At 38.9% G+C, this 17,659-nt stretch overlaps 2 protein-coding genes across 4 annotated transcripts in view; one reads left to right on the top strand and one right to left on the bottom strand.

The window, feature by feature from the left end:
• The window catches only part of LOC116641988 (Golgi pH regulator), a 59,367-nt gene extending 57,784 nt beyond the window's left edge, over positions 1-1,583 (top strand). Inside the window, exon 14 of one of the 2 annotated variants that reach the window (XM_032420005.1) lies at positions 125-1,583. In XM_032420005.1, coding sequence (XP_032275896.1) covers positions 125-331 — 207 coding nt within the window. In that variant the 3' untranslated portion in view covers positions 332-1,583. The remainder of the gene's footprint in view (positions 1-124) is intronic. The other variant, XM_032420011.1, reaches the window with a different exon arrangement.
• Positions 1,584-1,600: 17 nt separating this feature from the next.
• The window catches only part of PDZK1 (PDZ domain containing 1), a 37,568-nt gene continuing 21,509 nt past the window's right edge, over positions 1,601-17,659 (bottom strand). For both annotated transcript variants that reach the window (XM_032419985.1, XM_032419993.1), the window contains 4 exons: positions 16,636-16,832; positions 12,253-12,477; positions 3,386-3,676; positions 1,601-1,824 (listed from right to left, as the gene is read on the bottom strand). In XM_032419985.1, coding sequence (XP_032275876.1) covers positions 1,771-1,824; positions 3,386-3,676; positions 12,253-12,477; positions 16,636-16,832 — 767 coding nt within the window. In that variant the 3' untranslated portion in view covers positions 1,601-1,770. The remainder of the gene's footprint in view (positions 1,825-3,385; positions 3,677-12,252; positions 12,478-16,635; positions 16,833-17,659) is intronic.

The raw sequence follows: 17,659 nt of genomic DNA, 5'->3' as shown, positions 1-17,659 counted from the left end.
AGTGTAATGACCTAGTTTTATGCTTACAACTGTAAACTGCCAGAAGTGTTTATACTTCTAAATATTGTAACAATTCCCTTTGGTCCTTCACCACATTCCAAGTGACTTCTGGATTAACTTACAGGGCATGTACTTTGTCTCCTCCGTGCTACTGATTCGAATGAGCATGCCTCTAGAATACCGCACCATAATCACCGAAGTGCTTGGAGAGCTACAGTTCAACTTCTATCACCGTTGGTTTGACGTGATCTTCCTGGTCAGTGCTCTCTCCAGCATCCTGTTCCTCTATTTGGCTCACAAACAGGCACCAGAGAAGCATATGGCACCTTGAACTCACGCCTGTTACAGACTGCTGCAGGCCAGTGGTGTCAGAATTTGGATATAAGAGAAAAAATGGAGGGGACCAGGGCCTCATGTTTTTTAAACAATCAAAATGCTGAGGTAGCATATTCTGCCTTCAGCGTATGCCTCCCTCCTCTGTGGATACTGTGATCATGAGTAGCATTAGCTAGAACATGGGAGCGTGAAGTAAACTTAAGCTAACACTCAGCTGAGAGCATCCCATGTGGGTTTGAGGCTGGTGGGAAAGGGGGTGGAAAAGAGCCAAGAAACTAGGTGGGGGGAATACACTGGAACTCTGCAGGTAAGGGGAAGTCTCAGGGAGCTGGGCCGAACACCCGGAATTTCTGCTCAAGGCTCACATGGAGGAGGTTATGGCTTTCCCTTAAGATTGACTGTCATTAAAATCAGATTGCAACCCTTTGGCCTTAGCTTCATTTTCTCAAGGACAGCTTGGTGTAGTGTGCTTGTGCAATCTAACACGAGTTGGCATCCTCCTGCCAACCCCTGCCCCATTAAAATAACCAACAGGTTCTCTCTTCTTGTCTGGGGACAGGACGGTGTGCTACTGAAATAGATTCTGCCAAGAGCGTTCAGGTATATCATCTTTATTGATTTCCTTTTAAGTTAGTATTATTTGAGAGTGAATTACTGTACATTCAATTTGGTGATGATGTCTCATTTTTTTCTTTCCATCTGCCCCTCATGCTGTGTGGTAAAACAATGAATAACTGTTAACTAGAATAAGTCCTTTTCCTATGCTAGCCCCTACTTTCTCCATCTGTGAAAGGAAAATGCTGGAAAGGTTATAGAACATTGAGAAATGCAATTTAAGGAAATCCTGAGTTTTATCACCAGTAAGTCTCTAAGATCTTATTCTGAATTTTATTGTTTTGGGTTTCTAGAGGCAAAATGAAGGTTACAGCATAAAAGCAAGTTTACCAAAAACAAAAGCACTCTTGAGGTTTTATCAGCTAGCCGGGAAGATTCAAGTATACTCTAAAGGCATTCTTAATGGCATCTATTTTAGCAACCACAACATTCTTACAAAAGCATAATTTTAATAGGCTCATCTGCTCAGATACTTTATAGCAGCTCTCACATATACAGATTTACGAATCATCTTTAATGCTCAAGGAGCCTATAAAATTAAGAGATATCGTCATAGAGAAATGTAGTGAAGTTGAAGCTTGAAAGAAATCACGTGAAAAGAATGTGGTTCCTGCCTTAAGTTGACCATAAAGAAGCCATCTATTGCAGTAGTCACCCCCAAGGCAAATGACAACAGAAGACAGTCCCCCATGATGAACTGGTTGCCAGAGGAATTCCTCTCTACCAGAGACAGTGAATGGGTAGCAGCTCATTCTTCGGGAAAGGATCCCTACTCAACACCCAGAAACAGCTGTCAGCCAACGCCGTTAGTTGCTCTCATCACATCTCTGTATCTTCAGAATTGGAAGAAGAATGTGAGGCTGTACTGTACGCCTGCGCAAAAGAGAACAAAAGGTCCGTAAGTGCGAGAGTGTGAATGTCAGCAGCTGCATGACTTCAGGCAGGGAGTAGAGTCACTCACTAGAAGCCAGGTAACCTGAATTGTACAGTTGGCTTTGTTTCCAGCCTGCCGTTTGACACTAACAAATTTCTTAATATCTGTAGATCTTTTCTATAAAGCTAGCATACGCCTATAATTGACTTGCTATAGAAATATAAAATTTTTTAAAGACAAGTAGATGCTTTCTTTGCTAAGCAATCAAGAATGCAAGGTCAGTGGCTATTGTGTGTGCTGTGGTCTGAATGTTTGTATTTCCCCAAAATTCATATACTGAAATACTAATCCTAAGGTCAGGTGATATTAGGAGGTAGGAACCTTTGGGAGGTGATTAGGTCATGAGGGCAGAGCCCTCGTGATTGGGATTAAGGCCTTATGAAAGAGCCCCCCATCCCCACCCCGAGCTCCCTATCCCCTTCTACCATGTGAGGACATAGCAGGAAATTGGCCGACTACAGCCTATAAGAGGGCCTTCCCCAGACACCAAATCTGTCCTTCAGAATTGTGAGAAATAAATGTGTGTTGTTTATAAGCCGCCCAGTCTATGGTCTTTTATTATAGCACCCCAAACTACGTGTGTCTTCATTAACAAACAGTATTTAATTTATATGACCAATCTGTAAAATTAATGTAAATGGAGTAGAATTAAATGTAATGGAAAGAAGAATGATATAAAACTTTTAGAGTCTTGGCTTTGCCATACATTTCCTCTGTGAACTTGGACAAAAATATAAAAGACTTATTGAGGATTTTAATCCAAATATAGAGTAATGCTTATTCCTCCCTATTAATAAAACACAAATACCTGCCAATTATCTTAAAAACAATGTCTCTAACCACCACCATTCATTTTATGCTTAGCATTATTAACCAGGCACTGTTTGAAGCACTTTGATAGTTTTAGTTAATAGGAAACAAACTGCGGGTTGCTGGAGGGGAGGTGGGTAGGGGGATGGGGTAACTGGGTGATGCACATTAGGGAAGGCACTCAATGTAATGAGCACTGGGTGTTATATGCAACTGATGAATCACTAAACTCTACCTCTGAAACTAATAATATACTATATGTTAATTGATTTTAAATAAAAGAATCAGTAATTTTTAAAAATAGTCTTAGTTAATAATAATCCTACAAATTATCCTTGGTTTACAGGTGGGGAAAGTGAAGCAGAGAGCGAATAAATCCATTTGCCCAAGGCTGTTAAGTGGCAGAACCAGAATTTGTACGTAGTCTGATTCAGGTTCTTCTGGTGGTTCCATTATAATTTTGATAAACTTTTATTTCTTGATTTGACAGTTACCGTCAACTCCATGCCATGAAAAAGCAGCTTGTCCTCCTACCACTTCTCCACCAAAATAATTTGACTTGCTTGTTACCTTTGTAATTTTCTAGTATTCTAGGAAATCTGCGGTAAACAGAGACCTGAAGTGTGCTTATTAAGGACTTTATCATACCCTGATAGGTTAGATCACTAAAAGAAGTCTATCACCACTCACTCGTTCTTTTGCCGTGTGTGAGTCGTGCTCTGGTTCTGCCAGTGTCTCTTCTTTGGAATCAGTGGGGGCATCCAGTGGATCAGCCATGGAGGAAACAATAGGGATTTTCTTAGCCTGGAAATAATCATAGGCCTTCTTTCCACAGACTAAGAGTGTGACATTCTCCCCACTGCTCTGGATTCTGTCTACCACCTTCTCATAGGGTTCATCCACCACGTTCACTCCATTCACTTCGATGATGATATCTTCATCCTCCAGCCCTGCCAGCTCGGCAGGGCTGCCCTTCAGTACCTATAAAAAGAAGGTCTGAATTATCACTTCCAGACACGGATAAAGGAATGTTAGATTAGCTTCCCTTCGGAGGAGAGAGGAGTCTGAAAATGTGTTCTTAATCATATTCTTTCTCCCTGAGGTACAGAAGAAAGGTGCTCTAATGCTTTTCTGCTTCAGAAAGTTCCAACAACCGTACTCAAATGAGTACCATGGGAAGAGGGCTCCAAGATGACAGCACAAGAAGACTCTGAACTCACCTCCTCCCACAGACACCAAATCTACACCTACATAAAGAGCAATTCCTCCTGAAGACCTGAGGGCTGATTGAGCAGCGTCTGCACAAAAAAAGGAGAGACCACATAGAGAACAGCAGGAGATGGAGACACAGTAATGATGAGACCCCCCACCCTTGCCACTACAAACTGCAGTAGGGAGGGATAGCACTGAGGAGTCTGCACAGATTCCCCAGACCTGGGGCACAGGAAAAAAATAGCAGTTTAAAGAGCAGCTAGACTTTGAAGGGAACCAATTTACTAACCATAGAGCATCCAGCAAATGGTAGGGAAACTGCTGAAACTCTCAGGGTCCTGCATCTAGCAAGTACCACTGTTGACATTCCCTCTCCAGCTTGATAGTGCAAGACAGGCCCAGGGTCCAGGTGTTCTAGCCATCCTGCCACCTCAGCAAACCCAGGGACCCTAGCCCACACCAGCTCCAGGTGGGCACTGTCTGGCACACACCAGGACCCCCTCAGCTGTCTCACCAAAGTAGTCATGGCATAGGCACCCCAAGATCACCCCAGCCAATGCCTGCTTCAGCCATGCCACCAGAGCTGGCTCCACCCAAAGCCACTAGGTACATGCAGTCTACACTGGGGACATTTCTACACAAGATCACTCCTTTAAGACAGGGAGAGGTAGCTGTTTTGTCTAATTCATAGAGACAAACACCAAAAGTGAAACAAAATGAGACAGGAATATGCTCCAAATGAAAGAATAAGATAAAACTTAAGAACTGAACAAAATGGAGATAAGCAATCAACCTGAGAAAGAGTTCAGAGTAATGGTCCTAAAGATGCTCACCAGATGAGAGAAAATTAAATGAATTCAGTGAGAACTTAAAGAAATAGAAAATATATTCTTTATCTCTAATTGGTTTTTATAGTAACTGAAATTTTAAAATACCCTAGAGGGAATCAACAGATGATATAGAACAGATCAGTGATCTGGAAAGACAGGTAAGCACCCAAGCTGAATAACAAGAAGAAAAAAAATTTTAATTGAAATAAGGTTAAAGAGTCTCTGGGACAACATCAGAGTGTGGTAACATTTGTGATATAAGGATCCCAGAAGGAGAAGAGAGAAAAGGACGGAAAGCTTATTTGAAGAAATAATAACTGAAATAACTGAAAACTTCCCTAACCTGGAGAAGGAGACAGACGTCCAGGAGAACCCCAAGCAAGATGAACCCAAGGAGGAACAACAAGACCCATAATAATTAAAATGTCAAAGATTAAAGATAAAAAGCAGCAAGAGAAATGCAACTAGCTACATACGAGGGAAATCTCATAAAGGCTATCAGCTGATTTTTCAGTAGAAACTTTGAAATTATATATATAATCCCACTCTCCCTCTGGCCTGCAAAGGGCTGAAAGGAAAAAAACCTATATGCAAGAATGTTCTACCCAGCAAGATTATTTTCAGAATTGAAGGAGAGAGAAGTCACAACCCCTAAATCAGCCTTATAAGAAATGTTGAAGGGCCTCTCCAGGCTGGAAAGAAAAGGCCATAACTAGAAGAAAATTATGAAAGGAAAAATTTCACCAATAAAAGCAAACATATAATAAAGGTAGTAGCTTAGTCACTTAAGGTTGAAACACAAAAGTAGTAAAACCAATTATATCTTTAAAAAAAAGATTTACAAAATAAAAAGATATAAAATAAGACATGCACTAAGTGTGGAGGGGAAGGAATAAAAATGTAGTGCTTTAGAATGTATTTAAATTTGGGATGCCTGGGTGTCTCAGGCAGTTAAGCATCTGACTCTTGATTTCAGCTTAGGTCATGATCTCAGGGTTGTGAGATCAAGCCCCCTCCATCGGGTTCCACACAGGGCGTGGATCCTGCTTAAGATTCTCTCTTTCCCTCTGCCCTCCCTCCCCAACACTCATTCGTGCCCTCACTCTCTCTCTTTAAAAAAAAAAAAAAAAAGGATTTGAATTTAAGTGATCATCAACTTAATATACACTGTATATATTTCGGATGTTCTATGGGAACTTCATGGTAACCATAAACAAAAACCTGTAATAGATACCAAAAAAATTAGAAAGGAATCCAGGCATAACACTAAAGAAAGGAGTCACAAGGGAAGAGAGCAAAAGAAGAAAGGAATAGAACTACAAAAACAGCCAGAAAACAATTAACAAAATGTCATAGGTACATACCTATCAATAATTACTTTAAATGTAAATGGTCTAAATGCTCCAATCAAAAGACAGTGGGTAACTGAATGGATATAAAAACAAGACCCATTTATATGCTGCCTATAAGAGACTCACCTCAGGCCTAAAGACACAGGCTAAAAGGGATGGGCTAGAAAACATACCATGCAAATGGAAGCCAAAAGTAAAGCCAAGGTAGCAATGCTTACATTAGATAAAATAGACTTTAAAACAAAGACACTAGCTAGAGACGAAGGCACTACCTAATGATAAAGGGAACAATCCAACATAACAATCGTAAATATCTATGCACCCAACATAGGAGCACCAGAATACATGAATTATTAATAGACAAAAGGGAGAAACTGACAGTAATACAATAATCACAGGTGGCTTTAACACTCCACTTACATCAATGGATATATCATCCAGACAGAAATTAATGAGGAAATGGTGACTTTGAACAACACATTAGATCAGATAGACTTCACAAGTACATACAGAACATTCCATCCAAAAATAGATAAATACAAAATAAAAATAAATAGCTAAATATACATTGTTTTCAAGTACACATTGAACATTCCCCAGGATCTTGCTTCAGGCCACAAAACGGGTCTCAATAAATTTATGATTGAAATCATATCCTGTATCTTTTCCAACCACAACAGTATGAAACTAGAAATCACAAGAAAAAATCTAAAAAGAACACAAATAACATACTACTAAACAATGAATGGGTCAACCAAGAAATCAAGAAGGAAATCAAAAAATACATGGAGACAAATGAAAACACAATTCAGTCTTTGGGATGCAGTAAAAGCAGTTCTAAGAAGCTTATAGATATACTGCCCTACCTCAAGAAACAAGAACATTTCAATTTAACCTTATACCTAAAAGAGCTAGAAAAAGAACAAAGCCCAAAGTTAGTAGAAGAAAGGAAATATCTGAGTGGAAACAGATAAAAAAAAAATAGAAAAGATCAATGAAATCAAGAGCTGGTTCTCTGAAATATAAACAAAAGTATATACCTTTAGGCAGATTCATCAAGAAAAAAAGAGGACTCAAAATGAGAAATGAAAGAAGTTACAACCAACACTATAGAAATACAAAGGATTATAAGAAATGATTATGAAAAATTAGAAGCCAATAAATTGGACAGCCTTCCCTCTTGCCATTTTTATCCAGCATAACACTGGAAGACCTAGCTGCAAGAATCAGACAATAAATAAAAGGCATCCAAATTGATAAGGAAAAAGTAAAATTGTTATTATTTGCAGATGGCATACCATACATAGAAAACCCAACAGACTCCACCAAAAAACTATTAGAATAAATGAATTCAGTAAAGTTGCAAGATATAAAATTAATACACAGAAATCAGTTGTGTTGCTATACACTAATAAAGTAGCAGAAAAAGAATTTAGGAAACAATTCTATATACAATTGCACCAAAAAGAATAAAATACCTAGGAATAAACTTAACAAAGAAGGTATAAGGCCTGTACTCAGAAAACTTAAAAGACATTGATGAAAGAAACCGAAGATGACACAAACAAATGGAAAGACATTTCATGCTCATAGATTGGAAGAACAAACATTGTTAAAATGTTCATACTACCCAAAGCAATCTATAGATTCAATGCAATTCCTATCAAAATACCAACAACATTTTTCACAGAACTAGAACAAATAATACTAATTCGTATGAAACCACAGAAGAATGCCAAATAGCCAAAGCAATCTTGAGACAGGAGAAGAAAATTTGGTATATCACAATCCCAGATTTCAAGATATACTACAAAGCTACAGTAATCAAAACAGTGTAGTACTGGCACAAAAAATAGACACATAGATCAATAGAACAGAATAGAGAACCCAGAAATGATCCCACACTTATATGGTCAATTAATCAACAAAGGAGGCAAGAATATACAGTGGGGAACAGACAGTCCCTTCAATAAATGGTGCTATGAAAACTGGACAGCTACATGCAAGAGAATGACCACTTTCTCACACCATACACAAAAATGCTGGAATATGGAGTGAATAAATCATGAGGTAAAAGGTACGGCATAGGGAATATGGTCAATGATACTATAATAATGTATGCTGACAGATGGTACCTACGCTTGTGGTTGAGCACAGCATAACATATAGAGTTGTCAAATCACTATGTTGTACACCTAAAACTAATGTAACGTGTCAACTATACTTCAATAAAAATAGATTGGACAACCCAGAAGAAATACATACATTCCTGGAAACAGAATCTTCTCAGTCAGGAAAAAATAGAAAATCTGAGCAGACTGGTAACCAAATTGAATCAGGAATCAAAAACTCTCAACAAACAGAAGTCTAGGACCAGATGGCTTCACAGGTGAATTCTACCAAACATTTAAAGAAGAGTTAATACCTATCCTTCTCAAAGTATTCCAAAAAATAGAAGAGGAAGGAAAGCTTCCAAATTCATTCTACAGAGCCAACATTCTACAAGGCCAGTTTTTGATAACAAAACCAGACAAACACACCACCAAAAAAAAAAAAAATTACGCATCAATATGCCTAATGAACATAGATGCAAAATTCCTCAAAATACTAACTAACCAAATTCTACAACATAGTAAAAGGATCATTAACCATATTCAAGTGGGATTTATCCCAGGGATGCAAGAATGGTTCAATATCCACAAATCGATATGATACACCACATTAACAAAATGAGAGTTAAAAATCTAATGACCACCTCAATAAATGCAGAAAAAACATTAGACAAAATTCAACATGATAAAAACTCAACAAAGTGAGTTTAGAGGGAACATACCTCAACATAATTAAGACCCTATATGACAAGCCTTCAGTTAACATCATACTCGATGGTGAGAAGCTGAAAGCTTTTCCTCTAAGATCAGGAGGAAGACAAGGATGTCCATTCTTACCACCTTTATTTGATGTGGTACTGGACGTTCTAGCTACAAAAATTGGAAAAGGAGGGGCACCTGGGTGGCTCATTCGGTCAAGCATCTGCCTCTTGGTTTCCGCTCAGGTCGTGATCTCGGGGTTATGGGATTGAGGCCCACATCGGGCTCCACGCTAGTGGAGAGTCTGCTTGGGATTCTCTCTTCCTCTGCCCCTTCCCACCATCTCTCTCTCTCTCTCCCTCTCTCGCAAATAAGTAAATCTTTTTTAAAAAATTGGAAAAGAAATAAAGGACATCTAAATTGGTAAGGAAAAGGAAAACTGTCACTATTTGACATGATACTACATATAGAAAACCCTGAAGACTCCACCAAAAACTATTAGAGTAAATGAATTCAATAAAGTTGCAGGATACAAATGTAATATATAGAAATCTGTTGTGTTGGTGTACACTAATAACAAAGTAGCAGAGAAATTTAGAAAACAATTCCACTTTGGGGCACCTGGCTGGCTCAGAAGAGCATTCAACTATTGATCTCTGGGTTGTGAGTTTGAGCCCCACACTGGGAAAGAAAGAAAAAGAAAGAAAGACAGAGAGAGAAAGGAAGGAAGGGAGAAAAGAGAGAGAGAAAGAGGAGAGAGAGGGAGGGAGGAAGGAAGGAAGGAAGGAAAGAAATCCCATTTACAATTGCTTCAAAGAGAATAAATATCTAGGAATAAACTTAATGAAGGTTAAGAAGGAGGTTTGAAAGGCCTGTACTCTGAAAACTGTATGTTAATGAAAGAAATTGAAGATGGCACACACAAATGGAAAGATAGTCCATGCTCATAGGTTGGAAGAATTAATAGTGTTAAAATGTCCATACTACCCAAAGCAATCTACAGATTCCATGCAATTCCTATCAAAATTCCAATAGTGGTTTTCACAAAACTGAACAAAAGATCTTAAAAATGTGTATGGAACCACAAAGATCCCGCATAGGTAAAGCAATCTTAAGAAGAACAAAGCTGGGGTCTCACATTCCTAGATTTCAAGGTATACCACAAATCTACAGTAATCAAAACTGTGTAGTACTGGCATAAAAGTAGACACATAGATCAATGGAACAGAATAGAGAGCCCAGAAATAAACCCACACTTATACGGTCAATTAATCTACAACAAAGGAGGTAAGAATATAGAGTGGGGAAAAGACAGTGTCTTCAATACATTGTGCTGGGAAAACTGGAAAGCTACATGCAAAAGAATGAAACTGGACCACTTTCTTAACACCACATACAAAAATAAACTCAAAATGGATTAAAGACCTAAATATGAGACCTGAAACCATAAAACTCCTAGAAGAAAACACAGGCAATAATTACTCTGCCATCGGCTTTAGCAACATTTTTCTAGATCTGTCTCCTCAGGCAAGGGAAATAAAAGCAAAAAAAACTGTTCAGACTATGTCAAACTAAAAAGCTCTTGCACAGCAGAGGAAAGCATCAACAAAATGAAAGGGCAACCTACTGAATGGAGAAGATATTTGCAAATGATATATCTGATGAGGGGTTGATATCCAAAATATATAAAAACTCGTACAACAAATAACAACAAAATATCCAATTAAGAAATGGGCAGAAGACCTGAATAGGCATTTTCCCAAAAAAGACATACACATGGCCAAGAGACACATGAGAAAAGATGCTAAACATTTTTTTTTAAGATTTTCATTTATTTATTTGAGAGAGACCGAGAGAGAGAGAGCGAGAACACAAGCAGGGTAAGGGGCAGAGGGAGAAGCAGACTCCCTGCTGAGCTGGGAGCCTGATGCAGGGCCCGATCCTAGGACTCCAGGATCATGACCTGAGCCAAAGGCAGACACTTAACCAACTGAGCCACCCAGGCGCCCCAAGACGCTCAACATTATTAATCAGGAAAATGTAAATCAAAACCACCTCACACCTGTCAGAATGGCTAGTACCAAAAAGATAGGAAATAACAAGTACTGGCAAGGATGTGGAGAAAAGGGAATAAGCCCCAGTGTGCTGAGGGTGGGACTGTAAATCAGTGCAGCCACCATGGAAAACAGTATAGAGATTCCTCAAAAAATTTAAGATAGAAAAACCATGAGACCCATTGATTCCACTTTTGAGTATTTTCCCAAAGAAAACAAAAACACCAATTTGAGAAGATCTGTGCACCCCTATGTTTACAGCAGCATTATTTATAATAGCCAAGATTATGGAAGCCACCTAAGTGCCCACGGATAGATGAATGGATAAAGAAATGTGTGTGCGTGTGTCACACAATGGAATATTACTCAACCATAAAAAAGAATGAAATCTTACCATTCACAACAACATGGATGGGCTTAGATAGTATTATGCTAAGTGAAATAAGTCGGACTGTAAAAGACACATACCTTATGATTTCACTTATATATAGAATCCAAGAAACAAAACAAACAGAAATAGACTCAAATCCAGAGAAAAAACTGGTGGTTGCCAAAACAGAGGTAGATGGGGGATATGGGCAAAATAGGCAAAGGGGATAAGAAGTACAAACTTCCAGTTATAAAATAAGTAAATCACAGGAATTAAAAGTACAGCTTAGGGAATATAGTCAATAATATTTAATAACTGTATGTGACAGTGGTAACTACACTTACCAATGAAGAGCATTTGTAATGTATAGAATTGTTAAAACACTATGTTGTACACCTGATATCACATTCTATGTCAACTATACTTCAATTTTTAAAAAAAATCATTAAGATCATCAGAAGAAAAATATGTAGCATTACAGTGGTTGAATATCATATTGTAGGTCTTCTGGGTTGAAGGCACTAATTCGCTTTCGTAGGTTCCCTTTCTGCATTCCTAACTTGAGAGCCATAGGGACAGTCTTCTCAGTGTCAGTCCCTACAGGCTAGGGACATTATGCCAAATGTGTCAAGGTAAACAGGTATCACTCCCAGTCAGAGCTGACAGTGACTGTCCACTACAGTCATGTCGAATCGCTCTATTTGATTTGAAAGTCTCTAAAGACAATTAGGTGTTTAAGAAAAACAAAAGATGTGAGCTTAGGATGTACTAGTCACTCTCTTAAAGGGTACAGGACCATGACAGCATTTATTTAAACCCAAGTGAGACCCTCAGTGCAGGCTTTTCAATGTAACCTTTTTACTAAGCCATCAATGAGTGGGAGACACTCTGGCTGTGTTCATGGGGCTGCTAGAACCAGATGACCATACCTCTTTGATGAAGGAGCCTGGCCGACCCTGAATCGCATTTAAGTGAAAGCCATAGCCGTTTTCCCCTTTAACCAGCCGGCAGAGCTTAGGCTTATGATCTCCTACTTCCTCTGTAGTATCTGGACTCGAAACCTCTAGAGGAGCAGGTGTAGGAGCTGGAGTCTCCTTGACAGAACCATTAGGCAGTTCTTGACTTTGATAGTAGAGAAATGGAGAAAAATGAGCCTTTTGAAAATAAAGGGAAAAAACCATTAATTGTAAGTATGAGTAGTTACACGTTATTAAATGTGCTAGCTTAATTTACAAGGGGTCATGCATGTTCCACAAGCCTGGCAGACACATCTGGTTGCGGGCAGTAAAATTTCTATACTACCGCAACCAGAAAAGTTATAAAGAAAGATTGAGCTTGGCTATGGAGTAAACAAATGTGCATATACATAAAATAAAAGCAGTATAGGATGTTGTACAAAGATGCAAAAATAACTAACAAAAATGCTAGTTTCTTTTGACTGTCACTGACCAACTGTAGGCAGTGTCCCTGTGGGAGATGACACACATCGAGTGACGTGCCCTATAGCTCATGCATAATAGGTTCATCTAGCCCTTCCTCCTCAGTGAGATGGTCTTCAGAGCTCCCTAAACACATCAGAGAAAGTGAAACAAAACACTATTTTTATTACCATCTGAAGTACACAGAGTAATTTGTTGTACTCATTTTACTATTGTTTGTTGTAATCATTAGCTGACACTCCTGTTATGCCAAACTCCTCACCATCTTTAAATACTTCTAATCCATCTCCACTCTCAGACCATCCATGCGAAGAAGGGAGTGATGGTCTTGAATACAAAAGAGACATAGAACAGGAAACATATGACTGATTTTTTAAAAGAATTAAAAGCTTAGTAGACTGTGGGTTTTAATTGAGAATTAAAAGGGTAGATTTGGGTATGGTAAGATCCTGGATCAGCAGTTAAATTGCTGCCCACAAGTATCCAGGACATTTGTTAGGCCATGAGTAGAAAATCAAGCAATTGAAAGTGAGTACAGTGTGCACTCTGCCCCAAATTGTACTATTCAGCAGCCTGGTTAAAATTAGATTGGGGTCCTCTGGTTATCATCTCTCTCACTAACCACAAGACCACATCTTCCTTTCTAAATAAGAGTAACACCAGCTAAGAACTCCTACTTACCCGGTTCAACTAAATTTCAGAACTTTCAGTGATATACTTGCAAATGTCCCACATTTCTCTCTGCCTTTAAAATGTGGAAAGTTGGGACGCCTGGGTGGCTCAGTCAGTTAAGCATCTGCCTTTGGCTCAGATCGTGATCCCAGGGTCCTGGGATCGAGTCTTGCATCGGGCTCCTTGCTCAGCAGGGAGCCTGCTTCTCCCTCTGCCTGCCACTCCCCCTGCTTGTGCCCTCTCTCTCTGACAAATAAATAAATAAAATCTTTTAAAAAAATGTGGAAAGTATCAGTGACTCATTACATACAAAAATACCTCTGACATCACTACCCAACAGGCACATCAACTGTATGTGATAGTAGCAGCTGATCTTGAAGGTAAGTACAGTAACATTAAACAGTCAATGAGTTTTTATTCACTTTCAGTTATTTGCGTGCCTAATATGTGCCAGGAACTGCTTTAGGTGTTTGTTTTATTCAACGATATATCTCAAAGATCCCCCACTGAGCCACCCGCCCCTGTATGTAACCTACTTTAGAGGGGGTTTGGGGGGAGGGAGGGAGAAGATGGGGACAGGCATCTTTTTAGATCAAAGTTCTCTCATATTAAACCAGAACATTATAGTTAAATCATTGTCATAAAATCAGGAGGGATTGGAAAAGCACTGATGCCAGAATCCCCTTTACAGCAGCCAGAGCAGTGACCTCCTGACTTCTGCCTAAACTTTCCCACCAACTTGGCAAAAATGGCTCCCCCTGTTTCTGGCAGCTTCAGCTGTCCTTAAGCCAAAAGCTAGCTCCCTAGACATTCTCTATTTGATTAAGCTATGCCCCATAGAACACCTCAAAAATAAGGACTTCTTGCATGTAATAGCCTTCTGAATTCTTTTATATATATGTGTGTATATATGTGTATATTTATATATGTGTGTATATTTTATATATATGTATGTTTATATTATATATATATACATATATATATACATATGAAGAACATACACACACACACACATACACACACTATATTTACATCTTTAAATCCATTCATTTGACAGTGGACACTTGGGTTGATTCCATCTTTTGGCTCTTGTGACTTAATCTGTGGTCTAACATATGGTCTATCCTGGAGAATGTCCTATGTGCCCTTGAGAAGAATGTGTTCTGTTGTTGGGTAGAGTGCTCTGTATTTCTGTTAGATCTAGTTGGTTTCTTTTGTTCAAGTCCTTGGGTTCCTTATCTTCTGACTGGTGGCTCTATCCATGATAGAGAATGGGATATTGAAATCTCCCAACTATTATGGTAGAACTGTCTATTTCTACTTTCAAGTTTGTCAATGTTTCCTTCATGTTTTTTCCAGCTTTATTAAAGTGTAAGTGACAAATTGTATATATTCAAGGTGCATAGTATTATTTGATACACAGACACATTGTGAAGTGATCACCACAATCAAGGTAATTAACATATCTATCACCTTACATAGTTACCATTTAGCCTTTCAAATTCTTGAAGATGTTCTCCTTTCTTCCCCAAAGCCTATGCTTATTCAAACTAAATATTCACATGGTGATTTCCCAAACCTCTGCCCTGATTACCTTTCTTGACACTGGCCTTCTTATAGTCATGTTCTCAGAACTGCACACGGTGTTGACTTAACAAACAACATTTCTATGTGCCAGGCATTATTCTGAATGTTCTAAATATTACCTCATATAACCCTTCACAGTAGCTATCCCCATCTTACAACTAAGAAGGCAAGCACAGGGAGGGTGACTTGCCCAAGATTACATTACTGGTCATTTCAAGTATGGTCTGAACAACTCAGTACAGTAGTACTGTCATCTCCGAAGGCCAAGTGTCAGTTAAGGTAACTTTAAATTGCCTTTTTGGGGGTGGGGGCAGCTACTTAGAGTATCATCAGGTTTCTGGTCTTTTTTTGTAGTCCTCAAATCAGGTCTCACCATTTGGTATTCATACAATTTCATTTTAAGTTAGTTTAGTACCTGAAATTTATTCCTGTTTAAACTTAAACTTACTAGTTTTTATTCTTCTTTCTATCCTGACTGGATATTTTGAATATTATAATCTCTAGTAAATTAATTACCCATCAACACATTAAGCCATCTGTATGACTTAAGTATATTAAATGTTTTCCATGTCTCCATCCAAATGTGGTAATAAACTAGCTTAGGATAAGAAGCATACCACTGGAGACATCTATTCAGACTGACATTGTTCCAGTATCGATTATTCTTCAGGTATGGTTGTACAACTAGCTAAAAACCCATTAATTGTTCTATCATCCAGTTCACTCTTTAATTTTCTTTACACAGTACCTTAAAATTGCTAATCAAAATGTGCTGAGAGGGTATATGGTATAATGAATTAAGAACTTGGGTTCAAATACAGGCTGAGTTGGGTGACTTTTTAAAAAATGAAGTTTAGAGAGACTAAGAAATTGCTAATCTATAAAAAGGGGCTAATACCACCCCCTACCATATTCCTCCCTCTGTATTATTTATGCACCTTTGGATGCTTCCATTATTGTATATCACCTGGAACAAGTCCATCTTTGTTCATCTTTGTGACTATCACGTAGTGAGGCAGATGGTATCGGCAGAAGGCCCCCAAATGTCTGTTAAGCTAGACTGAACACCTCAGTTCTTGTGATAAAATTAAAAGATTATTTAAAAACAAAACATGCAGATAACGCCTGTTGTGATTAAAAGCTGAGAGCAAATATGGTTAGTTTGACACTAAGGTTAGTCTTGGTGAATTTGTGTTTCTAATTCCTTGCTAAGGGCTTAGAAGCTGTTTAATAATCCTTTCTAGGCTTTTATGTGGGGTTAATGGAATTAATTGGTCTATAGTTTTAAAATCTGGTTGTTTCCTATTTGGGAAAGGTAGGGCTACATCTGCCTATTTCTAGGCTACTGTTCATAGATTTTTCTCAGATTACCAAAAGTAATTCTATAGTTACATTTGCAAATTCTTTCAAAATTTTGAATCTAAGGACTTAAAACTCATGTACCAATCACTTGGCATTCTCTTATCACTACCAGTTTGAACTTCAGCGCAGCCTTAATGATGATTGTTATGCCCTTCCAGTTTGAAAATCAAAGTGGTAACTTAGCCACAGTGTGAGGACTTGAGTGAATGGACCCAACCTTAATGCATGAATATGCGGCCTTAAATTATTTACCAGTCTATACATGTTGTCCGTCTCTTTGTCCACCACCAGCAGCGAAGTCTGATCTCCGCCCTTTCTAATCATTTCTACCACACTGTCATGATCCAGGGATTCCACAGACTCGCCGTTGACAGCGACTAACAGGTCATTGTTCTTCAAGCCAGCCTCCTCTGCTGGACTTCCGGAATCTATGTCCTTGATGACTTGACCTACCCTCCCCCAAAATTAAATAAAATTATCAGAAAGGCCCCTAAATTAAGCTGTCGAATTTCTGCTGAAGCCAAAGGCTCTGATAACATAAATTTAAAAGGCACGCTGCATACGACTGCCCCTCCCACTGGCACCCAAGGAAGACGATAAGCACCCTATCCAGCCTCATTCCCTGCCCACAACTTACTCCAGGAACAAATTCAGCCATTACTGATGAAAGGATCTTAAAGAAAAGAATCCGGTTGTTACCAAAGTGTCTGAGACTCAATCTTGACAAAATAGCATGCTAAGCATTAAGAGTCAGCAAGTTCCCAGGAAGTCAGTGAGCATCCATGTACCCATACATCTTATGAAGAAGCTAAGCCATTAAAATGGGTCAGGAAGAAGAAAGAAGAACAAAACCAAAGAACTCAGAGCCTAGGAAACACATGCTGGCATTTTAGTAGCAATTGGGTGTATTCAACTGTGAACGTGTTTGTGTGTGCTTGCCTCAAGGATGCGCCTTTACCCTTCCTCTCCTGACTTGAACTGTCTTCACCAGATGCCTTTAGATCTCTCACACTTTTTTTTGTCCCTCCCACTATTTTAACAAGCTCCAGTTTCACTTTTCCAGCTAGCTGCTGGGCATCTCCAACTAGATAGCCCATAGGTCCCTCAAATGTAACACATTCAAACCAAAAGTCATCTCTGCCCATCTCCCACATCCCAAAGCTCCTCCCCTTGTCACCTGACCATGGCAGCACCATCACCCCAGTCACTGATATTTAGCATCAATTCTTCCTCAGTATCCACTCCCCATATTCTAATCAACTGCTAGGTCATTTGA

Source organism: Phoca vitulina, unplaced genomic scaffold (genome assembly GCF_004348235.1).
Source record: "Phoca vitulina isolate PV1807 unplaced genomic scaffold, GSC_HSeal_1.0 scaffold2, whole genome shotgun sequence".
NCBI lineage: Eukaryota > Metazoa > Chordata > Mammalia > Carnivora > Phocidae > Phoca > Phoca vitulina.
Note: the sequence above shows the minus strand (reverse complement) of the source record. Positions and strands in the feature narration are given on the sequence as shown.